The following is a 26,086-nucleotide window of genomic DNA, read 5'->3' as shown; positions in this document are numbered from 1 at the left end:
GGCGCGCTGGGCCGAGCCCATCACGGTGAAGTTCGCCAACACCCCCGGGCAGAAGTCGGGGGGGGCCCTGCTGAGCCTCTGCCCCGGGGCCCGGCGCTACGGGGCCCTGCACCCCCCCCCACAGCGCTTCAGGTGAGGGACGGGGGGTCCTGGGGGGGCTGGGGGGGTGAGGGGGTGAGAGAGTGGGATATCCCTGGGAATGGGGGCCCTGCACAGTGCTTCAGGTGAGGGATGGGGGGTCCTGGGGGGGCTGGGGGGTGAGGGGGTGGGATATCCCTGGGAATGGGGGTCCTGGGAGGGGTCCTGGGGATCCTGGGGTTCTGGAGAGAGGTGGGATATCCCTGGGAACGCGGGTCCTGGGAGGGGTCCTGGTGGATCCTGGAGGTCCGGGAAGGGATGGGATATCCCTGGGAATGGGGGTCCTGGGGGTCCTGGGAGGGGTCCTGGTGGATCCTGGAGGTCCAGGAAGGGATGGGATGTCCCTGGGAATGGGGGTCCTGGGGGTCTCAGGGTGGCTGGGAGGGTGGGATGTCTGTGGGAACAGGGGTCCTGGGGGTCCTGGGCGGTGGGATGTCCACGGGAATGGGGGCTGGAGGGGTGAGGTACCCCCGGGAATGGGCACTGCTGGTGAGTGCCAGGGGGTCACAGGATCCCGGGGGTCCTGGGGATTGGGACACACTGGGAACAGAGACCTGGGGGTCACAGGATCCCGGGGGTCCCGGGGGTCGGGACAGACCTGGGAACAGAGACCTGGGGGTCACAGGATCCTGGGGGTCCTGGGGGTCGGGACACACCTGGGAACAGAGACCTGGGGGTCACAGGATCCCAGGGGTCCTGGGGATTGGGACACACCTGGGAACAGAGACCTGGGGGGTCCTGGGGGGCTGAGGGGGTGGGACACCCCTGGCACCAGGGACACCCCTTGGTGCCCCCCCCCAACAGCCTCTTGCCCCCTCCAGACTGGACAATTTGCTGAACGTGGCGTACGGGGTGAAAAGGTAACACCTCCCCCTGACCCTAAACCCCTCAAACCCCCCCAAACCCCCCTAAACCCTCCCCCACAACCCCCCCCCACAACCTGGGAGGGGAGGGGACCCCCCTGCTGACCCCAGGCCAGCCCGTTGTCGCTGCTGCCCAGGTTCTCCCCGCTGGCCATCGAGGCGGTGCCGGCGCTGGCCGGGGTGGGCCTGGGGACCCCCGGCCCCGGGTGGTGCATCTTCGTCTACAACCTGGCCCCGGAGGCGGACGAGAGCGTCCTGTGGCAGCTCTTCGGGCCCTTCGGGGCCGTCACCAACGTCAAGGTCATCCGGGACTTCGCCACCAACAAGTGCAAAGGCTTCGGGTTCGTCACCATGACCAACTACGAGGAGGCCGCCCTGGCCATCGCCAGCCTCAACGGCTACCGCCTGGGCGACCGCGTGCTCCAGGTGTCCTTCAAGACCACCAAGCAGCACAAGGCCTGAGGGGCGGCCACGCTGGTGGCCACCGGCCGGGCGGGGGGGCTCCCGGTGCCGCCGTCAGGTTGTGGGACCCCCCTCCCCGTGGGCACCGTGGAGACCGTGGAGAAACCCAACTGGAGACCCCGAGGATCTCTGGGGACCTTCAGGGATCTTCCATGGGCACCATGGAGAAACCCAACTGGAGACCTTCAGGGTTCGGCCATGAGCACCATGGAGACCGTGGAGAAACCCAACTGGAGACCTTCAAGGATCAGCCATGAGCACCACGGAGACCGTGGAGAAACCCAACTGGAGACCTCGAGGATCTTTGGGGACCTTCAGGGATCTCCCATGGGCACCACGGAGACCATGGGAAAACTCAGCTGGAGACCTGGAGACCTTGGGGACCCCCCGTGAGCACCCAGGACACCCTGGAGACCACGGAGAAACCCAGCGGGAGGTCTCGGGGACCTCGGGCACCCCCTCCATGGGCACCAAGGACACCCTGGGTCTTCAGGGTGGAGAAACCCACCCGGAGACCTCGGGAATCTCCCCCCCGTGAGCACCAAGGACACCCCGGAGACCTCGGGGACCCCCTCGTGGCTCTGAGGACACCGAGGGGACACCTGATGCACCCTCACCTGTCCCCAGGACTCCTCCAGGTGTTCCAGGACACTCGGGGGGGCCCTGGAAAGCCTGGAGACCCCCCAGGACACTGCGGACACACCTGGGACCCCCCCCAGGTACCCCAAAACCCACCACTCCGGCGGTGGCCGGACCACCTGGAGCGGTGCCCCCCCCTCACCTGATCCAGGTGTGTCCAGGTGCCGAGTGGGGGCTGTGCCCCCCCCTTCCCTCCACTCCAGGACTCCACGGGGCGGGGGGGGCAGGGGGGAGGTCTCTGCTCGCTCTCTCCTTTTCATGCTTTTCCTTAATTTTCCTGGGGAGGGGGAGGAATTTTTGGGGAGAAAGAACAAAAAATAAGGGTTAATCCCATGTTTAATTCGACTCGTTACCCGTTACCAGGTAACCAGGAGCGCCACCGACGTGGGGAGCGGCGACTCCTCGGGAGCCACAGACCCAAATCCATCTATTTTTATAACAGAATATTAAAAATATCCCCCCCAAAAAAATCCCCAAAATCGCCTTTCCAGAGGGGGTGGGATCCTGTTTTGTGCCCCCCAAGTTCCTTGGAAGCAGCTTTTAACCCCCAAGTGGGGTCACGGCGTGTTTTGGGGGGTCAATGGAACTAAAATTTCAGGGATTCCCTCTGGAACCCCCAAAATTTTGGCCTGAGGGGTGTGTCTTGTCACGCTTCCCCCCCCAACCCCGCCTTCCCCAAATACCCCAAAATGGGCATTTTTTGCCCCAAATTCCTCCGCTCGCTGGGGTTTGGCCACTTGGAGCGTCCTGGCCAAAACACAGGCGGACCTTCCCCCCCCAGCTCCAAACCCCCAACCCCGAGTCTCCTGTCCTCATTATAATTGTCATTATTCTTAATTATTCTTAATTATTATTCTTCTTATTAATTATTATTATTAATTATTGTTGTTGTTGTTGTTATTATTATTGCGATTCTTATTTATTTTCCCTTCGCCATCGGGATAATTTCTCGCTTTTCGGTGGTTTATTTCCGATTTATTTCCAATTCTTCCCTGCTTTTCCCCAATCCTGGGGCCCTTCCAGGACCCTCTTTTTCCCCCTGGGACCCCTCCCCAAGCCCCTCCTGGCTCTTGAGGTTTTTTTTTTGTGTCGTGCCTGTGTGAAGCTTCTTGTAGTTTTAATTATTATTAATATAAATATTTAGGAGGGACCCCCCGTGTCCGGATCCGCCGTCACCCCCCAAACTCTGACCCCCACCCCCTTTCCCAGGGATCCAGCCCTGGAATTTGGGGGGAGACGGGGGGACCCCCAATTCAGTAGCAATAAGGGGTCCCCACCTCAGCCCCGACCAATTTTTGGGGGGGCCCAACGAGGGGACAAAACGTGCCCGGGGACCCCCCCTGTGGCACCGCGGGACCCCCGGAGGGGACCAGGACCCCCCCCCCCGGACTCGACTCTTTGTATTTTTCATGGAAAAAAAAAATCAATAAAAAATTTTAAAAGTGGGAATTTGATGTGTTTTTGTGGGGAGGGTCGTGCACCAGATGGCTGCGGGACCCCCACCCTTTTCCCCTCACGTTTCCCACCATTTTCCCCTCACGTTTCCCGCCCTTTTCCCCTCACATTTCCTGCCATTTTTCCCCTCAGGTTTCCCGCCCTTTTCCCCTCAGGTTTCCCGCCCTTTTCCCCTCACGTTTCCCGCCCTTTTCCCCTCATGTTTCCCGCCCTTTTCCCCTCAGGTTTCCCGCCCTTTTCCCCTCAGGTTTCCCGCCCTTTTCCCCTCATGTTTCCCGCCCTTTTCCCCTCAGGTTTCCCGCCCTTTTCCCCTCAGGTTTCCCACCATTTTCCCTCACGCTTCCCGCCCTTTTCTCCTCACATTTCCTTCCCTTTTCCCTGCTCAGTTTAACCCCCCCAAAATAACAGGAAAAGAGGGTTTTCCCTCAGTTTAAATCCCTCAAAGGGGAATTTCCCCTCAATTTAAGCCCTTAAAATGGTGAAAATGGAGGAACCCACCCCAATTTCGACCCCTAAATGCCTCTCCCTCAAGAAACACAGAAAAAGCAGGAAAGGCAGTTTTCCTCCATTTTAACCCTGAAAATAATGGAAAAGGTGTTTTTCCTCCAATTGAAACCCCTAAACCACAGAAAAGGCAGTTTTCCTTCAGTTTAACCCTTCAAAACACGCAGAAGGTGGGCTTTCCTTCCATTGAAACCCTTAATATCACAGAAAAGGCGAGTTTTCCTTTAACACAATCCCTTAAAATCATAGAAAAGGCGGCTTTTCCTTCAACATAAACCCTCTAAACCAGCGCCTCAACGCCGCGGAAAAAGAGCTGCGTAAGAAGCCGCGCTGCCCCTTTAAGGCCGCCGCCATCTTTGAAGCGGGCAGGACAAGCGGCCCGGGCGGGATGTGCGCAGGCGCAGAGGGGCGGTGATGGCGGACCGGAAGTGCGTCAGGTGCGGGCGGAAGCGCGTCGGGCGCGGGCGGGGGCCGGAGGGTCGCGGCCATGGTGGATTACAGCGTGTGGGACCACATCGAGGTCTCGGACGACGAGGACGAGACCCACCCCAACATCGACACCGCCAGCCTCTTCCGATGGCGGCACCAGGTGAGGCCGCGCCCGGCCTGCGCCATCGTCCCCTGCGCCCCGGGCCTGGTTCCCAACCCGTTCACCTCCCTCCCTCCCCGCCTTCCGGGAGGGCCCCGTTCCTATGGAGACCGGGCCTGGGATTCCCGTGGGGAAGGGGAAAGGAAAAGAGAGGGGGGGTGTTCTCCTGTCCCCCTGGCAGCCAGTCCCAGGGACCCCCACACGGGACAGGGACTCTCCCTTTCCCCCCACATTCCCATAGGACCAGCTCTGGGATTCCCGTGGGGAAGGGGAAAGGCAAAGAGAGGGGGGGTGTGTTCTCCTGTTCCCATGGCAGCCAGTCCCAGGACCCCTCCATGAGGTGGGGACTCCCCCTATGCTTCCCTTTTTCCCGTAGGATCGGCCCTGGGATTCCCAAGGGGAAGAGAAAGGAAAAGTGAAAGGGAGGGCTGTGTTCTCCTGTCCCCCTGACAGCCAGTCCCAGGGACCCCCGCCTGGGACAGGGACTCTCCTTTTCCCCCCACATTCCCATAGGACCGGCTCTGGGATTCCCAAGGGGAAGGGGAAGAAGAGGGGGTTGTTCTCCTGACCCTGCCCCAAAACCCCCCTTTGGGGTGGGGGCTCCCCTTGTGCTCCCCCTGTTCCCATGGGATCAGCCCTAGAATCCCCCCAAGGGGAGGGGGCTCCCCATATTCCCATAGGATCAGTTCTGGGACCCCCATGACCCCCCCATTCCCTGTCCCCTCCCGTTTCCATGGCAGCCAGACCCTCCAAGGGGTTCCTGCTCCGTCCCCCCAATCCTGGCCACGTCCCTCGGGACAACTTGTTCCCTTGGGAAGCGCTTTGGGGGCTCCCCAGGGGAGGCAAAGACCCCCCCAAATTCCCCCAGGGTGGGCAGTGACACCTTCAAGGGCTTGGACTGAATTCACGGGGGCTTGGAAGCGCCAGAATTCCACAGTGATTCCCTGTTTTCCATGGAGAAGCTGCTGTTCCTTCCCAGTTCCAACAAAACACTGTGTGGAGAAGCTGCAGCGTTTCCCTACCTGGGGCTGTTTTGGGGGTGTTTTGGGGGTGTTGTGTCCCCTCAGAGCAGCTTCCCGAGGGATAACGGATCCGGGAGAGCCCTGGGGCCATCCCGGGGTTCCGGGAACGGCAAATTAACACCATTCCAGCCTCATTCCCGCCGCCTTTCCCGCCCTCCAGGCCCGAGTGGAGCGGATGGAGCAGTTCCAGAAGGAGAAGGAGGAGCTGGATAAAGGCTGCCGGGAGTGCAAACGCAAACTCGCCGAGTGCCAGAAGAAGCTGAAGGAGCTGGAGGTGGCGGAGCCGGGCAGCGGGAAGGGGGAGCTGGAGAAGCTCCAGGCCGAGGCCCAGCAGCTGAGGAACGAGGAGAGGAGCTGGGAGAACAAGCTGGAGGAGCTGAGGAAGAAGGAGAAGAACATGCCCTGGAACGTCGACACCCTCAGCAAGGACGGGTTCAGCAAGGTGGGTCTGGGGAGCCCCCCGAGGGTCCCCCCGAGCCTGGGGGGGTCCCCCCAAAGCACTGCCGGGTTCTTCCCCCTCCCCAGAGTGTTTTCAACGTGAAACCCGAGGAAAAGGAGGAGACGGAAGAGCAGAAGGAGAAGAAACACAAAACCTTCGTGGAGCGATACGAGAAGCAGATTAAACACTTTGGTGAGTGTTTGGGGGGGGTCTGGGGGGGCTGGGACCCCCTTTTTGGGGTGCTCCATGCTTGGAAACACCCTCCCTGTGCCGGGAATCCACAGGAAATCCACTCACTCTGCTGAAAAATCACGGATTTTATGTGTTCTTCCCAATTTTTCCCTGCTGGGGCAAAGCTCAATTCAAGGGGAAGGGGTTAATTAAACTTCAGGATGAGTCACCCCCCTCCTTCCTCCTGCTTTCCTGACCAAGTTTAGAGTCCCTTCCTTAATTGCCCCGTGGCAAACGTTCCCATTTTTGTTTCCCAGGGATGCTGAGGCGCTGGGATGACAGCCAGAAATACCTCTCAGACAACCCTCACCTGGTGTGTGAGGAGACAGCAAACTACCTGGTCATCTGGTGCATCGACCTGGAGGTGGAAGAGGTGAGAAACTGGGCTGGAATCGGGGGGAAATCCCTTTTTCCAGGCTGGAGTTGCCTTGTTCTCACCTCACAGGGCCTTTTGGTTTGGTTTTCCTGCCAAAGAATGAGGGAATTGGGGAATTTACAGGTGGGGAAAGATCCTTGAAATCGTTCCTTGAGGGTGCCCACCCCCTCCTTGGAAAGGGGGATTCACCCTCAGCTCCCCCCTCCTGGGTTTTCCTGGCAGGAGGAGCCCAGAGCTGGGCGCAAAATCAGGGAATTTGGGAAGAATTTGGGTTCAGAAAGACCTTCAGGGTCATTAAATCCCCCCGAGTCTCGTCCCCGATGTGGGGAATAGGGGATTTTTGGGATTCTCACCCCCTTTTCCCTCAGAAACACGCGCTGATGGAGCAGGTGGCCCACCAGACCATCGTCATGCAGTTCATCCTGGAGCTGGCCAAGAGCCTCAAGGTCGATCCCAGGGCTTGTTTCCGGCAGTTTTTCACCAAAATTAAGGTAAAAATCCCACCTGGGCACCCCCAAATCCCCCCCTCGAGGCTGAGGATGCCCCGATTTCCACGGGTTTAACCTCAAAATTGTCCCTTCCATCGAGGTTTGACCTGGGGGGGGAGGAGATGGGGCTGGGGGGGACCTCAGGGTGGGTTCAGAGGGGAGGAATTGGGGGTTCAGAGGGGAGGAATTGGGGGTTCAGGAGGTGGAAATGGGGCTTTAGGGGGTGGAAATGGGGATTCAGGGTTGAAAATGGGGATTCCGAGGGAGGAATTGGGACTTTAGGGGGTGGAATTGTGGGTTCAAGGGTGGAACTGGGGGTTCAGGGGGTGGAACTGGGGGTTCAAGGGGTGGAACTGGGGGTTCAGGGGGTGGAACTGGGGGTTCAGGGGGTGGAACTGGGGGTTCAGGGGGTGGAAATGGGGGTTCAGAGAGTGGAAATGGGGGTTCAGAGAGTGGAAATGGGGGCTCAGGGGGTGGAACTGAGGGCTCAGGGGGTGGAACTGGGGGTTCAGGGGGTGGAACTGGGGGTTCAGGGGGTGGAAATGGGGGTTCAGGGCGTGGAACTGGGGGTTCAGGAGGTGGAACTGGGGGCTCAGGGGGTAGAACTGGGGGCTCAGGGGGTAGAACTGGGGGCTCAGGGGGTGGAACTGGGGGCTCAGGGGGTGGAACTGGGGGCTCAGGGGGTGGAACTGGGGGCTCAGGGGGTAGAACTGGGGGCTCAGGGGGTAGAACTGGGGGCTCAGGGGGTAGAACTGGGGGCTCAGGGGGTGGAACTGGGGGCTCAGGGGGTGGAACTGGGGGCTCAGGGGGTGGAACTGGGGGCTCAGCCTCCCCCCAGGCAGAATTTCCCCCCAATCCCCCCCTTTCTCCCTCAAACCCTCCCCTTCCCTCCCGGCTCTCCGGGTGTTCCCCTCGTCTCCCCCGGGCTGAGGTGGAGCCGGGCGGGGCCCTGGGGTGCCCCTGGGGTGGATTTTGGGGTGCTGACCCCCCCCTGGGGCCGCAGACAGCAGACCAGCAGTACCTGGAGGGCTTCACGGAGGAGCTGGAGGCCTTCAAGGAGCGGGTGCGGGGCCGGGCGCGGGCGCGGCTGGAAAAGGCCCTGCGGGAGTACGAGGAGGAGGAGCGGCAGAAGCGCCTCGGCCCCGGGGGGCTCGACCCCGTCGACGTCTACGAGTCCCTGCCCCCCGTGAGTGGCCGCTTTTGGGCTGAAATCCCCCAGTTTTGGGTGTCGGGAGCGGTTTGGGGGTTCGGTCGCTCCCGGGACGAGTCTGTTTTTGGGGCCGAATCCCCCGGTTTTGGTGGGTTTGTGGTGAGTCCCTCTTGGGGTTCGGTCGCTCCCAGTCGCTCCCAGTATGATCCCACGAGTCCTTGCCTCCTGTGAGTGTTGGGTTTGGGATGAAATCCTGAGCTTTTGGGTCTTGGAGTGGTTGGGGGGTTCCTCGTGGGATTCAGTTGCTCCTTGTCATTCTCAGTGCGAGTCCAGTTTTGGGGCTAAACCCCCAAATTTTGGGTGTTGGAGTATTTGGGGATCCTTGTGAGATTCAGTGGCTCCCAGTCACTCCCAGTATGATTCCAGTATGAGCCTCATTTTGGGGCTAAATCTCTCAGTATTGGGTATTGGAGCGTTTGGGATGCAATTGCTCCCAGTCACTCCCAGTGTGATCTCAGTCACTCCCAGTATATCCCAGTGTACCCTGGTCACTCCCAGTATATCCCAGTGTGCTCCCAGTATATCCCAGTGTACCCTGGTCACTCCCAGTATATCCCAGTGTGCTCCCAGTATATCCCAGTGTACCCTGGTCACTCCCAGTATATCCCAGTGTGCTCCCAGTATATCCCAGTGTACCCTGGTCACTCCCAGTATATTCCAGTGTGCTCCCAGTATATCCCAGTGTATCCTAGTCACTCCCAGTATATCCCAGTGTGCTCCCAGTATATCCCAGTGTACCCTGGTCACTCCCAGTATATCCCAGTGTGCTCCCAGTCTATCCCAGTGCACCCCAGTCACTCCCAGCACCTCCTGCAGGAGCTCCAGAAATGCTTTGATGTCAAGGACGTTCAGATGCTGCAGGACACCATCAGCAAAATGGACCCCACCGTGAGTTCCCACCCCAAAACCCCCCTGGGGGGTCCCTAAATCCCCTTGGGAGGGTCCCTAAATCATCTGGGTGATCCCTGAAGCCCCTTGGGGGGGTCCCAAAACCCCTTCAGTCCCCTCAGGGGGGGTCCCAGATCCTCTGAGGTTTTCCCCAAATCCCCTCAGAGTGATCCCAAATGCCCTGGGGGTTCCCCAAACCCCCTCCAATCCCCTTGTGGGGGTGTCCCAAATCCCCTGGGGGTTCCCCAAACCCCCTCCAATCCTCTCAGAGTGATCCCAAATCCCCTGGGGGTTCCCCAAACCCCCTCCAATCCCCTCAGAGGGATCCCAAATCCCCTGGGGGTTCCCCAAACCCCCTCCAGTCCCCTCGGGGGGGTCCCAAATGCCCTGGGGGTTCCCCAAATCGCCCCCCTGAGCGTGTCCCCCCCCTTGCAGGAGGCCAAGTACCACATGCAGCGCTGCATCGACTCGGGGCTCTGGGTGCCCAACGCCAAGGGGGGGGACGGGGCGGAGAAGGGCCCCGGGGAGGCCGTTTATGAGGAGATCCAGAAGGAAAACGGCGCCGAGGACAAAGGAAAACCCTGAGCTGGGGGGGGTCGGGTCCCGAAAAAGGGCGGAAAAGGTCAAAAACCCCGTTGGGAAAGCAGCAAAACCCGGCAGGGGGAGGGGTCCTGCCCCCTTCCCCCCCCCCTCACTCCTGCTCCCCCCCCTCACCCCGCTCCCCCCTCACGCCCCCCCCGCGCTTTTCACGCCGTAGAGACTTTTTGGGGAAGGTTTGGGAAGTGGTTGGGACCCCCCCCGACCCCCCCTCCCCGAGCCCCCGGTCCCCCCTCCCCCGGATCCGGTGGATTTTTGGGGGAGTCTCGGGGAGGGGGGGTCGGTGCTGCGGTGCTGGAGCGCAGAATAAAGAGATTGGGGAAGCTGAGTTTGGACTGGGGGGCTCTGGGGGGGGTTGGGGGCGATCTGGGGAGGGGACAGATGGGGGACCCCCCCTCTGGGAGGGGCAGGGGGTGGGCACCCCCCACCCTGTCCTGCTGGAGACTGGGGGGGTCGGAGGGTTCAACCCCTCACGGGGGGATTTGGGGGGGACACACACACACTTTTGTGGGGTTGGACCTGTCCAGATGTGACCCCTCAGCTGGTGCTGCCCCCACTTTGGATCCAGCTGTGCCCCCATTTCAGATCCAGCTGTGCCCCCATTTCGGATCCAACTGTGCCCCCAGTTTGGATCCAGCTGTGCCTCCTCCAGCCCCCCCCAGTTTGGGTCCAGCTGTGTCCCTTCCACCAGTGTCCCCCCAGTTTGGATCCAGCTGTGCCCCCAGTCCAGCTGTGCCCCCAGTTTGGATCCAGCTGTGCCTCCATTTCAGATCCAGCTGTGCCTCCTCCAGCCCCCCCCAGTTTGGATCCAACTGTGTCCCTTCCACCAGTGTCCCCCCAGTTTGGATCCGGTTGTGTTCCCAGTCCAGCTGTGCCCCCCCCCATTTCGGATCCAGCTGTGCCCCTCAAGCCCCGCCCCCTCGATTGTTTTGGTCCCGCCTCGTCCCCTGAGGCTCCGCCCTTTCCCCCTCCTCTCTCCAAGGTCCCGCCCCCTCCGCCCCGCAGCCAATCGCGTTCGTTTTCCCCGGCTCGAGGCCCCGCCCGTGGGGCGAAAGGCGTGTGGGCGTGGCCGAGCGGCGGCGCGGGCCAATGGCAGCGCGCGTCTCTGGCGGCCAATGGGAGGCGGCGGCTCTGCGGGGCGCAGGGGGACGGAGCGGCGGCCGGGCCGGGGCCGGTACCAACGGGGGGGGAAAGGGGGGGACCGGTACCATGGGGGGGACAGGGGAGGACAGGAGGGGACAGGAGGGGACAGGGGGGACAGGAGGGGACAGGGGGGACAGGGGGAGACGGGGGGGACACGGAGGAACGGGGGGGACAGGGGAGGGACAAGGGGGACAGAGGCCGGTACCAACCTGAGGGGGCCGGGGGGGTGCGGCCGGTACCAATGGGGGGGGGCAGGGGGGACAGGGTCGGTACCAACTGAGGGTGAAGAGGGAACCAGGGGAGGGGGCTGGGAGGAAACCCCCCGGGGAGCCTGAGCTGGGCCAAACTCCACCCCAGAATGGGTTAAAATCCACCCCAAAATGGGTCAAACCCCACCATGAAACAGGTCAAAAATTCGGCCTAAAATGGGTCAAGATTTCACCCGGAAACGGGTCAAAATTCACCCGGAAACGGGTCAAAATCCATCCCAAAATGGGTCCAAACTTCACCCCAACACAGGTCAGAAATTACTCCAAATCCATCCTGTAATTGATTAGAATTCCATGAGAAATGGGTCCAAAATTCCCTCCCGAAATCAATCCAAATCCATCTCAAAATGGGTCAAAATCCATCCCGAGACCCCAAATGGGATGAAAATCCCCAAATCTACCCTGAAACGGGTCAAAATCCACCTGGGAACAGCTCCAAAATCCATCCTTGAAACGAGTCCAAAATCCATCCTGAAGTGGGTGAAAAATCCCCAAATCCACCCTGAAACAGGTCAAAATCCACCTGGGAACGAGCCAACCCCCCCCTGGAGGCAGCTCCAAAATCCATCCTTGAAACGAGTCCAAAATCCACCTTTTTTCCCCCCCAAAAAAAAAACCCGCTGGAATTTGCTCCGTGGGCTCGTTCCTTTCCCGGGTTATCGATCCCTTCCCGTCATCATCCAAAAAAAAGGCGCCAGATTTTCCTGGGATAAACCTGGGGGGGGGAATCCGGTGGGATCCGACATTCCAGGTGATCCCAGTCCCTTCCCGAGCGGTGCTCCCCATCCCAGTGATCCGACTGGGAGGGCTCCCCGCGCGTCGGGAATGGCCCCGTCTCCCGTCCCGGATCCGTTATCCCGGTTTTCCCCTCGGGAAGGCGCCGCCATGTCCCTGTGCCAGCGGGGGATGAAGCGGAGCCCGGGCGAGGCCAAGGGCTGTTCCTTCCCGGCCGGGCCCGGGCTCAAGGTGTTCCTGCACTGGAGCGGGGAGGAGGAGCGGGAACGCTGCCGGGTTTATTCCCAGGGATCCCTCAGCGCCGAGGAAATCTGCATCGACCTCGCCCGCGGGATCGGTGAGCGCCGCGAAGGACGGATCCCACAGGGAATTCCCGGGGTTCTGCCTCCCAGGAATCCCGCTGGATTTCACCCCCGGGCCGAGAAATTCCCGGTTCCCGGGAAGCTGGGCTGGATTTGTGCTGCTGGAGCGGGTGGGAAGGACGGGGTGGGAAAGGGGTGTCCTGGTGAAACCCTTGGAATTGTGTCCCGGCAGGAATCACCCCGTTGTGTTACAGCCTCTTCGCCCTCTACGACCCCCAGGGCCGGGTCTGGCTCCCCCCAAACCACCAATTCCAGGTGGGAAAAGACACCAACGTCCACCTGATCTTCAGGATGAGGTGAGGCCTCTTCCCTCCCAACCCAGGGCTTTTCCAGAGCTGAGCCCTGGGGGCCATTCCCGGGTTTTCCTCGGGGCTGTGCTGGAAGGAACGTCAGGTTTTCCCACCTCTTTGCTCCGGGGGTTTCCAGGTTGTCCATGTCCAGGTTTCCTTGGAAAAGCCGGCAGGGCTGCTCCAAGTGAGGAATGTTCTGGATTTGGAACCTCGGAAAACGCGACAGGGCTGATCCAAATCCCATTTGTGTGGATTAAATAAGGAATAGCCCTGGAAAACCCGGCAGGGCTGGTCCAGAGGGGGAATATTATGGATTTAGAGCCCCTGCCTCTCCTCCAGCACGGAAAAATCCATTTCCTTATTCCAAGTATTTCTCCCTGTGGCTCCTTATTCACTCTCCCACCTCTCAGCCCCATCCAAAGGTTTATGGGACCAACAGGGAACATCCAGGGGCTGTTTCCCGTCACTTCCCAGTCCGGATTCCCCCCCTGTGCCCAAATCCCACTTTTTTTATGGATGTGGCCAGTTTTCCTGTGCTTTCAGGACCTTTTATTCCTAAATAAAACCCCCAAACCCCACGGGTTTGAGCCCGGAATGTGACTCCTGGCTCAGCCCCAGCCCCTGTCCCTCTCCCTCTCCTCCCATTCCAGGTACTATTTCCGGAACTGGCACGGGATGAACGACCAGGAGCCGGCGGTTTATCGGAATGTGCCTCGTCCGGGAGATTCCCTGGAGGAAAAACCCTCTGGAGGAGCTTTGCTGGACAGATCCTCCTTCGAGTACCTGTTTGAGCAGGTGACGGGACTGGGGCTGGGAAAAACCGGCAGGAATTCCCTGAAATCCAGCGGGGTTTGGGAAAACTGGGATGAATTCCCTGAAATCCGCCCGGATTTGGCTCCGTCCTGTTGCCAGGATCCCTTTTTTCCATCTCCAGGTGTTTATTTATTTGAAGGATAAACACCCCCCCCAGTTTTCCCTTTGGAGAGGTTTTATCCTGCTGGAAGCTTCGCCGGGTGGGATTCTGGGATTTTTTCAGGGATAATTTGGCCTGGGAAGGGATCTTAATTCGGGTTGGTTTTATTTAAATCTGAAATTAAATTTTTATTGGTTTCTTTTTATCCCACCTTTAAAATTAAGGGTGGCGTAACAAAGGAACGTCACCTTAATTAATTAATTTAATTTAGTTTAATGAAAAGAGGGAATTCATGGAAAATCCCTGCGGGAAATCAGCTCAGGGATGTGGGTTTTTCCCCAACCATCCCATTTTTTTCATCAGGGAAAATTCGAATTCATCCACGACGTCGCCTCCCTGAGGGATTTCCGGAGCGAGCCCGAAATCCAGAGGTTCAAGAACGAAAGCCTGGGAATGGCTGTGCTCCACCTCTCCCACATTGCCATAAAAAAGGGCATTTCCCTGGAGGAAGTGGCCCGGAAGTACAGGTGACTGGGAATTCCTGCTTTGCCAAAGGGGGTTTCCCCTCCTTTTCCCACCCTTTTCCCTCCTCGTTTTCCTCACTGGAAGCAGCTCCAGGGGTGGTTTCCCTGGAATTTGGGATGCCCAGAGAGCCTCAGGAAAAGCCTGTGGAGAATCTGATGTGGGACAGATTGGGATGGGAATGGGTTGGAATGTTGTGTGGGATTGGGATGGGAATGGGTTGGAATGTTGTCTGGGATTGGGATGGGAATGGATTGGAATGTTGTCTGGGATTGGGACGGGAATGGTTTGGAATGCTGTGTGGGATTGGGATGGGAATGGGTTGGAATGTTGTGTGGGGTTGGGACGGGAATGGTTTGGAATGCTGTGTGGGATTGGGATGGGAATGGATTGGAATGTTGTGTGGGGTTGGGACAGGAATGGATTGGAATATTGCACAGGATTGGGATGGGAATGGACTGGAATGCTGTGTGGGGTTGGGATGGGAATGGGTTGGGATGCTGCATAGGATTGGGATGGGAATGGACTGGAATGCTGCCTGGGATTGGGATGGGAATGGACTGAAATATTGCACAGGATTGGGATGGGAACGAATTGAAATATTGCACAGGATTGGGATGGGAATGGATTGGAATATTGCACAGGATTGGGATGGGAATGGACTGGGATGCTGCCTGGGATTGGCACGGGAACGCCGGGAACCATTCCGGACAACCCTGGACGAGGCGGGAAAGCTCATCCCGAGCTCTCCCCGAGCCGCCATTCCCTTATTTCCCCCCCGGCAGCTTCAAGGAGTGCCTCCCGCGCTCCTTCCAGCGGCAGATCCAGCAGAACAGCTTCCTGACGCGCTTCCGGATGCGCAACGTCTTCCGGCGCTTCCTGCGGCGCTTCCAGCGGCACACGGTGGGCGCCGGGAAGCTCTCGGCGCGGGACGTCATGTCCAAGTACCTGGCCACGCTGGAGCTGCTGGCGCCGCGCTTCGGGAGCGAGCTCTTCCCGGCCCTTTCCCTGGAGACGGCGACCGAGGGGGACAAGGGGCCGCTCTGCTCCAACGGGGCCCCCCCGGAGCCGGGACGGCCCCTGATCCCGCGGGATCCCCCCGTCACTCACCACGTCCTGGTCTCCGGCACCGCCGGCATCCAGTGGCGCCCGGCGCCTCCGGAGGTGGGTCGGGGCCGTTCCCATCCCAGTCCCACGTTGGGTGCTTCCCAAGGGGCTCTGTGGGTGGCCAGGGCTCATCCCGGTTTGCCCAGAGCCTTTCCCGGGATTCCCGTCCCAATCCCACGCAGCATCCCAGTCCATTCCCATCCCAATCCCACGCAGCATCCCAGTCCATTCCCATCCCAATCCCACACAGCATCCCAGTCCATTCCCATCCCAATCCCACACAGCATTCCAGTCCATTCCCATCCCAATCCTATGCAGCATCCCAACCCATTCCCATCCCAATCCCACTCAGCATCCCAGTCCATTCCCATCCCAATCCCACACAACATTCCAATCCATTCCCATCCCAATCCCACACAACATTCCAATCCATTCCCATCCCAATCCCTCACAGCATTTCAGTCCATTCCCATTCCAATCCTATACAACATTCCAGTCCATTCCCATCCCAATCCCAGGCAACATCCCAGTCCATTCCCATCCGAGTCCCACACAGCATCCCAGTCCATTCCTATCCCGATCCTATGCAACATTCCCATCTGTTCCCATCCCAATCCCAGGCAGCATCCCAGTCCATTCCCATCCCAATCCCATGCCACATTCCAGTCTGCTCCCCTCCCAATCCATCCCACACCGGATGTTTCCCAGGCTTTTCCTGGGGCTCTCTGGGCATCCGGGGTTCCTTTCCAGCTTATCCCAGTTTGCCCAGAGCCTTTCCCAGCATTCCCATCCCTGTCCCATCCCACCCCACCTCCAGGCTTTTCCTGGGGCCCCACCTCATCCCGGTTTCCCCAGTACCCCCCCCCAACCCTTCCAGCAGCTGGAAAACCCGGAATTCTCCCCTCTGCTCCCCCGCAGAGCGCGGAGCCCTTCTCCCAGCGCGGCCATTTCGGGAGGAAGGGCCGGAACAAGGAGCCGGATCCCAAGGCCCCGGCGCGGCCCCCGGAGCCGAACGAGCCCCCCTGGTGCCACTTCTGCGACTTCCGGGAGATCACCCACGTGGTGCTGAAGGAATCCCGGATCAGCATCCACCGGCAGGACAACGAGTGCCTGGTGAGCGGCAGCGGGGCCCTCCCGGGGCTCCGGCAGCGCCGGGGGAGGGACAGGGGGATTCTCCCGGCGTTTGCCGAGGGGGTTTTGGGGCGGTCGGGGCTCAACCCCGGTGGCTTCTGTTCCCAGGAGGTGACTCTCCCCTCCCCCGGGATCGCCCTGTCCCTGGTGTCGCTGGTGGACGGATATTTCCGGCTCACGGCCGATTCCAGCCATTACCTGTGCCACGATGTGGCCCCACCCCGGCTCCTCCTGAGCATCCGCAATGGGATCCACGGGCCCATGCAGTGAGTGGCTGCTTCCCGGGGGGAAAGGGGGATGATCCCGGTCCTCGGGGCTCATCCAGAGCTGCTCCCTGTCCTCGGAGCTCTCCCGGAGTGTTCTGTCTCCTTGGGGCTCATCCAACCCCATTCCATGTCCACTGGGCTCATCCAACCCCATTCCATGTCCACTGGGCTCATCCAGAGCCATTCCCTGTTCTCAGGGCTCATCCAGAGCCATCCTGTCTCCTTAGGGCTGATCCAACACCATTCTCTGTCCTCAGGGCTCATCCAGGTGTCCTTGGGGCTCTCCCAGAGTCATTCCCTGTTCTTTGGGTTCATCCCAAGCCATTCCCTGTCCTTGGGGCCCCCCTGGAGCTGTTTCCTGCCCTCGGGAACTCCCCCGGAGAGCTCTGTCTCCTTGGGGCTCATCCAACACCATTCCACAGCCTCTGGTTCCTCTGGAGCCATCCTGTGTCCTCAGGGCTCATCCAGAGCCATTCCATGTTCTCAGGGCTCATCCAGAGCCATTCCAGCTCCTCAGGGCTCATCCAGAGCCATTCCATGTTCTCAGGGCTCATCCAGAGCCATTCCAGCTCCTCAGGGCTCATCCAGAGCCATTCCAGCTCCTCAGGGCTCATCCAGAGCCATTCCAGCTCCTCGGGGCTCATCCAGAGCCATTCCAGCTCCTCAGGGCTCATCCAGAGCCATTCCAGCTCCTCAGGGCTCATCCCAATCCGTTCCCTGTCTCCTGCTCCCAGGGAGGAGTTTGTTTTTGCCAAGCTCCGCCGGGAAGAGCCAGAGGAAGGGCTCTACATCCTCCGCTGGAGCGTCCTGGATTTCAACCGGATGATCCTCTCCGTGGTCAAGAGGAGCCACCAGCAGGTAGGAGGCAATTCCCGGCGCAGCATTCCCGGGAATCGCGGGCCCTGCTCTCCCTCGGGATGAGCCGGGATCTGCGGAGCCGCCGCTCCCCTCCCCGACTCCGCTTTTCCAGGCTCCCGGAACGCCGGGAGCCTTCAAGTTCCGGCAGTTCCGGATCCAGAAGAAGGGAGACTCCTTCGTGCTGGAAGGCTGGGATCGGGAATTCCCCACCCTGCGGGAGCTGCTGGACGTGCTCAAGGGCTGCACCCTCCGCTCCGGGGAGGAAAACTTCACGGTGAAGAGGTGCTGCCCCCCCAGACCGGGAGGTACGGACACGGATCGGCCCCGGCACTGGGAATGGCGGGAATGGCGGGAATCCCGGAGCTCACGGGGCACTCCCCTCCCTCTCCCAGAGATCTCGGACCTGCTGATCACCAGGAAGGTGAAGGACAACGGGAAGCAGATCCTGAACCTCACCCAGCTCAGCTTCCACCAGATCCGCAAGAACGAGATCACCCAGGTGCTGCTTTCCCGGGATTTGGGCTGCGCTGCTTTCCCGGGATTCGGGACTGGGGGGTGGAAGGACCTGCTCTACCTTCCCAGGATTCTTGGGGAGGGAGGGAGCTGCTCTGCCTTCCCAGGATTTCCCTGTGATTTCCCAGGATCGCAGGGATTCATGGAATGGTGGAGGGATCCACTCTGTCTTCCCAGGATTCTTGGGGATGGAGGGAGCTGCTCTGCCTTCCCAGGATTCATGGAATTAATTGGGGAGGGATCCTCTCTGCCTTCCCAGGATTCACCCCAGATCCCGGGATCCAGAGCAGGGGGATCCTCCCACCCCCCTGGGCCAATTTTGGGATTGTTTTGATCTTTTCGTTCCTTCCATTTTCAAGGAAAAGGGGGGGAAAGATCCACATGGAAGCAGCTTTTCCCACAGTGGGATACAGAGGGAAGCCGGGGGGGGGTGGATGAGAATTCCCACCCTCCCGTCATGATTCCAGAGGGTCCAACACTTGCCCTTTTCCCTGTTTTCCCAGCGAGCCCACCTGGGCCAGGGCACCCGGACCAACATCTACGACGGGGTCCTGAGTGTCTGCGGGAATTCCGGGAACGACGACGAGGCCGAGTACTTTTCCACGGAGCAGAACAACAACAGCCGGGAGATGCACGTGATCCTCAAAGTCCTGGATCCCGGTCACAGGGACATCGCCCTGGTGAGGCCCCCCCGGGTGGGATCCGGGGGGAAAACCGGGATCTGAGGGGTGGGATACGGATCCAGGGGCTGGAATGTGCGTCTGAGGGGTGGAACGTGGCTCAAGGGGCTGGAATATGGATGCAGGGCGTGGAATGTGGATCCAGGGGCTGGAACGTGGTTTGAGGGGCTGGAATATGGCTCCAGGGGCTGGAATGTGGAACCAGGGGCTGGGATGTGGCTTTAGGGAATGGGATACGGATCCAAGGCTGCAACACGGCTCCAGGGATTGGAATATGGTTGCAAGGGCTGGAACATGGATCCAAGGGGGCTGGAATATGGCTCCAGGGGCTGGAATGTGGCTGTGGGGGTTGGAATGTGGCTCCAGGGACTGGGACACAGCTCCAGGGGCTGGAATATGAATCCGGGGGGGGCTGGAACGTGGCTCCAGAAGGGCTGGAATGTGGCTCCAGGGTGCTCCCTGGCTGCTCCGGAATTCCAGGGCCCGGCTGACGTTCCCGGGGCTGTTCCCACAGGCCTTCTTCGAGGCCGCCAGCCTGATGAGCCAAGTGTCCCACGTCCACCTGGCCTTCGTGCACGGGGTCTGCGTGCGCGGGTCCGAGAGTGAGTGGGACCCCATTCCCGCCTTTCCCTGGGACCCCATTCCCGCCTTTTCCTGGGACACCATTCCTGCCTTTCCCTGGGACCCCATTCCCACCTTTCCCTGGGACCCCATTCCCGCCTTTCCCTGGGAGCCCATTCCCGCTTTTCCCCGGGATGTCATTCCCACCTTTCCCCGGGATGTCATTCCCACCTTTCCCTGGGATGTCATTCCCACCTTTCCCCGGGATGTCATTCCCGCCTTTCCCCAGGATGTCATTCCCACCTTTCCCCGGGGCCGGCCCCGGAGTGGGGCTGGGAAGAGCATCCCTGTTTCCCGCAGATATCATGGTGGAGGAGTTTGTGGAGCACGGCCCCCTGGATGTGCTGCTGCGGAAGGAGAAGGGCCGGATCTCTGTGGGCTGGAAAATCACCGTGGCCAAACAGCTGGGAAGTGCCTTGAGCTACCTGGTAATGGGAATGGGGCTCTTCCAGCCGGGAATTCTCGTGGATATCCTCCCCTGGAGCTTCCCAGGAGCCACTTCCCTTTGCTTCCCATGGAGATAATCCCGTTTTTAGGGTTATTCTGCCCCATCCCTGCTTCTTCTTCCCTTGGAAGGAGCATCCTGGGGAGAGAGGGAATTCAAATCCCAAATCCTGGCTCTGTAGGTTCATTTCGGAGCTGAGAAAAACTGTGGATGAGGATGGGATCCCAGCCAGGGGCTTGGGAATGGTGCTGGAAAACCCTCTCCATCCTTTTATTCCCTGCTCCTGGTTTATCCTGGAGCAAAATCCCAAAACAAGGAGATGACACGGAGAATTAGAGCCAGGAATCCCACTTTTTCATTTTATCCCGGAATCCCTGGGCTTGACCTTGTCCTGCTGCATCACTGGGAGCTTTCCCAAGGTTTCCTTTGTTTTGTCCCAGGAGGATAAAAACCTGGTGCATGGGAATGTGTGTGCCAAGAACATCCTGCTGGCCAGGAAAGGGCTGGAAGACGGATCTGCTCCCTTTGTGAAGCTCAGCGATCCCGGGATCAGCTTCACGGTGCTCTCCCGGGAAGGTACGGGATCATCCCGGCCTGGAGCTGGGCAGGGATGGAATTCCCAGTGGAAAACCCCCCCCTTCCCTCATGAATCCCATGGATTTTGCCAGAGCTGTTTTGCCAAAGTCCTCCCTACTTTTCCAATGTGAATTTTCCCAATATTTGGCATTTTGGATGTGGAAATTCTGTGGGAATTCCGTCTGGTTTTGGCTCAAACCCTCCATCAGGGCTGATCCCCCCCTCGGTGTCCCGCCTCTCTCCGAGACCTTTCCCCACAGGATCTCTCCCGTTTCCCGCAGAGCGCGTGGACCGGATTCCCTGGATCGCCCCGGAATGTGTCCGGGATGTGGGAAACCTCAGCACGGCCGCCGACAAGTGGAGTTTTGGGACGACCCTCCTGGAAATCTGCTTCGACGCCGACGTCCCGCTGAAGGAACGAACCCCTTCCGAGGTGCCACTTTAGGCCGTATCCCGCCATTTTAGGCCGTATCCCGCCATTTTAGGCCATATCCCGCCATTTTGGGCTCTCTCTCGCCATTTTAGGCCGTATCCCGCCATTTTGGGCCCTATCCCGCCATTTTAGGCCGTATTCCGCCATTTTAGGCCGTATCCCACCATTTTGGGCTCTCTCTCACCATTTTAGGCCCTATCCCGCCATTTTGGGCCCTCTCCCACCATTTTGGACCCTCTCCTGCCATTTTAGGCCATGTCCCAGGCCGAGGGCGGCTCTGAGGGCCGCTTTTCCCGGTTTTCCCGCAGAAGGAGCGGTTCTACGAGAAGCGGCTGCGGCTCCCGGAGCCGTCGTGCCGGGAATTGGCCTCGCTCATCTCGCAGTGCCTGGATTACACCCCCGGGGAACGACCCTCCTTCCGCACCATCCTCAGGGATCTCACCCGGCTCCAGCCCCACAGTGAGGGGCGGGAATGACTGGGATTGCCTGGGAAAAGGGGGGGGAATTACCTGGGAAAAGGGGGTGGGATCGCCTGGGAAAAGGGGGGGGGATTGCCTGGGAAAAGGGGGGTGGAATTGCCTGGGAAAAGGGGGGGGATTGCCTGGGAAAAGGGGAGGGATTGCCTGGGAAAAGGGGGGGGATTGCCTGGGAAAAGGGGAGAGATTGCCTGGGAAAAGGGGGGAGATTGTCTGGGAAAAGGGGAGGGATTGCCTGGGAAAAGGGGGGGGATTGCCTGGGAAAAGGGGAGAGATTGCCTGGGAAAAAGGCTGGAATTGCCTGGGAAAAGGGCTGGAATTGCCTGGGAAAAGGGGGGAGATTGTCTGGGAAAAGGGGGGGGGATTGCCTGGGAAAAGGGGGTGGAATTGCCTGGGAAAAGGGGGTGGAATTGCCTGGGAAAAGGAGGGTGGGATCGCCTGGGAAAAGAGGGGAGATTGCCTGGGAAAAGGGGGTGGAATTGCCTGGGAAAAGGGGGTGGAATTGCCTGGGAAAAGGGGGTGGAATTGCCTGGGAAAAGGGGGTGGAATTGCCTGGGAAAAGGGGGAGGTATTGCTTGGGAAAAGGGGGGTGGGATTGCCTGGGAAAAGGTGGATACAGGTTCTGGATGGGGCAGGGGGGAAGGTGGGAGAGAGGGAAAGGGGAAAAGGGGAGGAAAAGGGAAGAGGGGGAGTAAAAAAAAGGGAAAAGGGGAAAGAAAAGTGGGGGAAAAGAAGGGAAAAGAAAAAGAGAGCAAAAAAAAGGGGGGGGAAAAGGGAATAGAAAAGGCAAAGAGAGGGGGGAAAAAAAGAGAAATTGATCCTTTCCTCCCAGACCTCGTGAACGTGACGTCGGTGAATCCCGACTTCCCGGTGTTGGATCCCACCGTCTTCCAGAAGCGCTACCTGAAGAAAATCCGGGAGCTGGGGGAGGTCAGTGGTGCCCTGAGATTCCTACCGGGAATTCTGGACCTTCAATCCCTAATTCCACCCTTCAATCCCTCATTCCACCCTTCAGTCCCTCATTCCACCCTTCAGTCCCTAATTCCAGCCCTCGCCCTCCTTTCCCTCTGAATCCTCCCCCCTCCATCTCCCACCTTCCCTGACCCCTCCCGGCACAGGGACCCCCTTCAAACCTCCCCTCTTTCCTTCCCAAATCCCCAATTCCCGCCTTTCCCCGCTCCAGGGGCACTTTGGGAAGGTGGGGCTCTACTGCTACGACCCCACCAACGACGGCACCGGGGAGATGGTGGCCGTGAAATCCCTGAAATCCGGGAGCAGCCCCGAGCTCCTGAGCAGCTGGAAGAGGGAAATCCAGATCCTCAAGACCCTCTACCACGAGAACATCGTCAAGTACAAGGGCTGCTGCAGCGAGCAGGGTGAGGGGGGGCCGTTCCAGGCGGGAATTTCCCGGGATTGGATCCACGGGAAGGTTAAAAACCCCAATTCCCAGCGTTTTCTGGTGGAGAATCCCCGTCCTGGCAGGGATTTGAGGGGTCTCAGGGGGGTCCTGCTCTTCCCACGAGAGTGGGGGGACACTGAGGGGCTCAGAGTGAGGCATGAGGCTCATTCCATGTGGAATTTCTCATTGGAATTGGGAGTGGATCTGGTGTTTGTTTGCGGAGAAGTTAAGAACCCAATTCCCGGCTTTTTTTTTGGTGGGGAATCTCCATCCTGGCAGGAATTTGGGGGGTCTCAGGGGGGTCCTGCTCTCCCCACGAGGGTCCCACTGCTCTGTTCCAGGGGACAAGGTGGTGCAGCTGATCATGGAATACGTCCCCCTCGGGAGCCTCCGGGAATTCCTTCCCAAGCACCCCCTGAGCCTCTCCCACATCCTGCTCTTCGCCCGCCAGATCTGCGAGGTGGGAATCCCAAAAACCAGGAGGATTCTCAAAAACTGGGGCCGAGCCATCCCAAAAACGGGCGTGATTCCCAAAGAAATGAGGGTGGTCATCCCAAAAACGGGGCTGGTTCCCGAAAGCTGGGGCTGGGCATCCCAAAAAGGGGGGTGATCCCCAAAAAAATGGGGGTTCTAAATCCCCCCCAGAACTGGCTCTAACCTTCCTAAAATATCTCTGAACCCCCCCAGAATGTCTCGAAACACCCCAAAACTGGTTCTGACCCCCCCCATCTGGTTCTGAACCCCCCCAAATAGCTCTAAACTCTCCCAGAAATGGCCCTAAATCCCCCCAAAACTGGTTCTAACCCCCTCAAAACTGGTTCTAACCCCCCCAAAGCTGGTTCTAACCCCCCCAAAGCTGGTTCTAACCCCCCCCCAGCTGGTTCTAACCCCCTCAAATGACTCTAGACCCTCCCAGAAATGGCCCTAAATCCCCCCAAAACTGGTTCTAACCCCCCCAAAGCTGGTTCTGCCCCCCCCCCGAGCCGGTTCTAACCCTTTGCCCCCCCAGGGCATGGCCTACCTGCATTCCCTGCACTACATCCACCGGGATTTGGCCGCCAGGAACGTGCTGCTGGAGAACGAGCACGTGGTGAAGATCGGGGACTTCGGGCTGGCCAAGGCCGTCCCCGAGGGCCACGAGTACTACCGGGTGCGGGAGGACGGGGACAGCCCCGTGTTCTGGTGAGATCCCGGGGCCGGGACGGGCTGGGAGTGCTCCCGGGGGGCTCCGGAGGCTCTGGAATTCCCGGTGTTCCAGGTACGCCCCCGAGTGTCTCAAGGAGTCCAAGTTCTACTACGGGTCCGACGTGTGGTCCTTCGGGGTGACCCTCTACGAGCTCCTGACCCGCTGCGAGCCCGGGAACAGCCCCCCCGCGGTGAGGGACGGGGAATTCCCGGGAAATCCGGCCCACGGAGGGGGGGAGGCTCGAGGTTTGGGGTCTCCAAGGTTGGGGGGTCACCGGGATTGGGGGCTCCAAGGTTGGGATACTCAAGGTTTGGGGATTCCCAAGGTCGGGGGGTCACTGGGATTGGGGTCTCCAAGGTTGGGATACTCAAGGTTTGGGGTCTCCAAGGTGGGTTCCCAAGGTTTTTGGGTGTTCCTAAGGTTGGGATACTCTAAGTTTGGTGTGTCCAGGATTTCTGGGGATTCCCAAGGGTGGGATATTCAAAGTTTGGGGTCTCCAAGGTTGGGATACTCAAGGTTTGGGGATTCCCAAGGTCGGGGGTCCCCGGGATTGGGGTCTCCAAGGATCTTGGTGGCCGAGGTGGGATTTCAGTGGGTTTTTTTTCCTGGCAGAAATTCCTGGAGCTGATCGGAGCCACCCAAGGGCAGATGACGGTGCTGAGGTTGGTCGAGCTCCTGGAGAGAGGGAAGAGGCTCCCGATCCCGAAGGATTGTCCGTGTGAGGTGGGAAAGGGAGGGAGGGAGGGAAAGAGGGAAAGGGGAGGGAAGGGGAAGAGTGAGAGAGGAGAGGAGGAAAAATAGGGAAGAGAAAAATGGGGAAGGAAGGGGGAAAGGAGAAAAACAGGAAGGAGGAAAAGTGGGAAAGAAAAAGAGGAAAAGAGGGGAGAGGGAAAGAGAAAAGCGGGAAGGGGAAAAGTGGGAAGAGGGAAATTGGAAAGGGCTTCACATTCCTGTGGGGAGGAGGAGGGAGGGGGGAAGTTGGGGGCCCTTTTCCAGGATGTTTCCCTATTTTCCACCCCTGTTTTCCCCCCAGATTTACCGGCTGATGAAGAACTGCTGGGAAGCAGAAGCTTCTTTCCGCCCCTCCTTCCACAACCTCATCCCAATCCTCAAGAACTTCCAGGAGAAATACCGGGCTCAGGCCCCCTCTGTCTTCAACCTCTGCTGAGACCCCCCAGAATCCCACGGACCGGGGGGAAAACACCCCCCAAAACTCCATGGATTGGGGGGAGACCCCCTCAAAAAAAATGGAGAGTGGAAGGACACCCCTAAAAATTCCATGGAAGGGGAAGGACATAAAAAAAAATTCATGGATGAGGGGAAAGACACTCAACAAATTCCATGGACTGGGGAAGAACACCCCAAAAAATGCCCTGGATGGGGGAAAACACCCCCAAAAAAATGCCATGGATTGAGAGAACACCCCAAAAAATTCCATGGAGAGGTGGAGACACCCTAAAAATGCCATGGATGGGGGGGAAACACCCCCAAAAATTCCATGGACTGGGGGAAGGACACCCCAAACATTCCATGGATTGAGGAAAGAGCCAAAAAAATTCCATGGAGGGGGAAACACCCCTGGGGGGGCCACACGGACTCTGGATTCCTGTTTTCCCAGCAGGATGAGGAAATTCTGGGATGTGGAGACAGAGCAGCACCGAGGAGGGGGGAATCCTCCCCCTCAAAAAATTCCAGATGCTTCCCCCCCCAAAATACCAAACACTGTGAATGAGACTGTGGGGACGAGGATTTCTGGGAGAAGGCCTTGGATTTCTGGGTGTGATTTATGGATTTACGGAATTCTGGCCTTATTCCCGACCCCAATTTTAGGGGAGGGTCGTTTTTTGGGATGGGGGGGCTGGATCTCCTTCTTTCCCACCAGGAATTTGGGGCCTCCTCCCAAAAAATGGGGGTTCAGCAAAAAAAAAAAAAAAAAAAAAGTGGCACTTTATCAGGATTTTGGGGGGTCTCAAGACCCCCCCCCTTTGCCTTGGAAGGGTTTGGGGGGCCCAAAATTCCCTCCCCAAATTCCCTGTTATTTATTGTCTGTTGTGTGTCGTCCCCCCCCAGGGATTTGGGGGGAATTTGGGTGTCCTGGGGGATTCCCCAGGATTTGGGGTCCTGGGTTTGGGACTCTCTGGATTTAGGGGGTCCTGGGGGGAATCACCCTGGGATTTGGGGAGGGAGGGGGCTGGATTTGGGGGTCCTGGGGAGGCCTCCTGGGATTTGGGGTCCTGGATTTGAGACTCCCAGGATTTGG

The 26,086-nt window shown here is 59.2% G+C and overlaps 3 protein-coding genes across 9 annotated transcripts; all 3 read left to right on the top strand.

Moving 5' to 3' along the window:
• Positions 1 to 7: 7 nt before the first annotated feature.
• Positions 8 to 2,273, top strand: LOC116781871 (ELAV-like protein 3; the record flags this gene model as incomplete). The annotated part of the gene is made up of 3 exons (XM_032677649.1): positions 8 to 132; positions 960 to 998; positions 1,139 to 2,273. Coding segments are annotated over 3 exons (489 nt in total), but the record flags the coding sequence as incomplete, so codon positions are not given.
• A 2,221-nt stretch (positions 2,274 to 4,494) lies between these two features.
• Positions 4,495 to 10,229, top strand: CDC37 (cell division cycle 37). Its single transcript, XM_032677657.1, has 8 exons — positions 4,495 to 4,650; positions 5,833 to 6,114; positions 6,198 to 6,303; positions 6,600 to 6,715; positions 7,087 to 7,209; positions 8,210 to 8,392; positions 9,233 to 9,304; positions 9,740 to 10,229. Exons 1-8 carry the CDS (start codon positions 4,549 to 4,551, stop codon positions 9,887 to 9,889), a joined length of 1,134 nt encoding a protein of 377 aa, XP_032533548.1. The 5' UTR covers positions 4,495 to 4,548; the 3' UTR covers positions 9,890 to 10,229.
• TYK2 (tyrosine kinase 2) lies at positions 5,335 to 25,611 on the top strand. Of its 7 annotated transcripts, XM_032677651.1 has the most exons (25): positions 11,297 to 11,557; positions 11,613 to 11,724; positions 11,825 to 12,385; positions 12,583 to 12,706; positions 13,351 to 13,495; positions 13,977 to 14,140; positions 14,921 to 15,299; positions 16,161 to 16,355; positions 16,482 to 16,639; positions 17,374 to 17,497; positions 17,610 to 17,802; positions 17,890 to 17,996; positions 18,514 to 18,690; positions 19,205 to 19,292; positions 19,612 to 19,739; positions 20,197 to 20,332; positions 20,614 to 20,765; positions 21,074 to 21,224; positions 22,074 to 22,171; positions 22,425 to 22,617; positions 22,982 to 23,100; positions 23,650 to 23,822; positions 23,899 to 24,016; positions 24,439 to 24,549; positions 24,860 to 25,611. In XM_032677651.1, exons 1-25 carry the CDS (start codon positions 11,537 to 11,539, stop codon positions 24,992 to 24,994), a joined length of 4,062 nt encoding a protein of 1,353 aa, XP_032533542.1. In that variant the 5' UTR covers positions 11,297 to 11,536; the 3' UTR covers positions 24,995 to 25,611. The 7 variants fall into 7 exon arrangements, with proteins under 7 accessions (XP_032533544.1, XP_032533546.1, XP_032533542.1 ...); XM_032677653.1 differs by lacking the exons at positions 11,297 to 11,557; positions 11,613 to 11,724 and adding an exon at positions 5,335 to 5,628 and having other exon boundaries at positions 12,241 to 12,385; XM_032677655.1 differs by lacking the exons at positions 11,297 to 11,557; positions 11,613 to 11,724 and adding an exon at positions 11,036 to 11,075 and having other exon boundaries at positions 12,191 to 12,385.
• The last annotated feature ends 475 nt before the right edge of the window (positions 25,612 to 26,086 follow it).

The sequence above is a fragment of the Chiroxiphia lanceolata genome, unplaced genomic scaffold (genome assembly GCF_009829145.1).
Source record: "Chiroxiphia lanceolata isolate bChiLan1 unplaced genomic scaffold, bChiLan1.pri scaffold_74_arrow_ctg1, whole genome shotgun sequence".
NCBI classification, from domain to species: domain Eukaryota; kingdom Metazoa; phylum Chordata; class Aves; order Passeriformes; family Pipridae; genus Chiroxiphia; species Chiroxiphia lanceolata.
Note: the sequence above shows the minus strand (reverse complement) of the source record. Positions and strands in the feature narration are given on the sequence as shown.

Bases quoted from the DNA above. Each gene is read 5' to 3' on its own strand.
- CDC37 (XM_032677657.1), top strand. From the start codon at position 4,549: ATGGTGGATTACAGCGTGTGGGACCACATCGAGGTCTCGGACGACGAG. The intron at 6,304-6,599 runs GTGAGTGTTTGG...TTTGTTTCCCAG, and splicing joins GAAGCAGATTAAACACTTTG to GGATGCTGAGGCGCTGGGAT. The intron at 6,716-7,086 runs GTGAGAAACTGG...CTTTTCCCTCAG, and splicing joins TCGACCTGGAGGTGGAAGAG to AAACACGCGCTGATGGAGCA.
- TYK2 (XM_032677650.1), top strand. From the start codon at position 11,608: ATGAGAAATGGGTCCAAAATTCCCTCCCGAAATCAATCCAAATCCATC. The intron at 15,300-16,160 runs GTGGGTCGGGGC...GCTCCCCCGCAG, and splicing joins GGCGCCCGGCGCCTCCGGAG to AGCGCGGAGCCCTTCTCCCA. The intron at 22,172-22,424 runs GTCAGTGGTGCC...TCCCCGCTCCAG, and splicing joins AAATCCGGGAGCTGGGGGAG to GGGCACTTTGGGAAGGTGGG.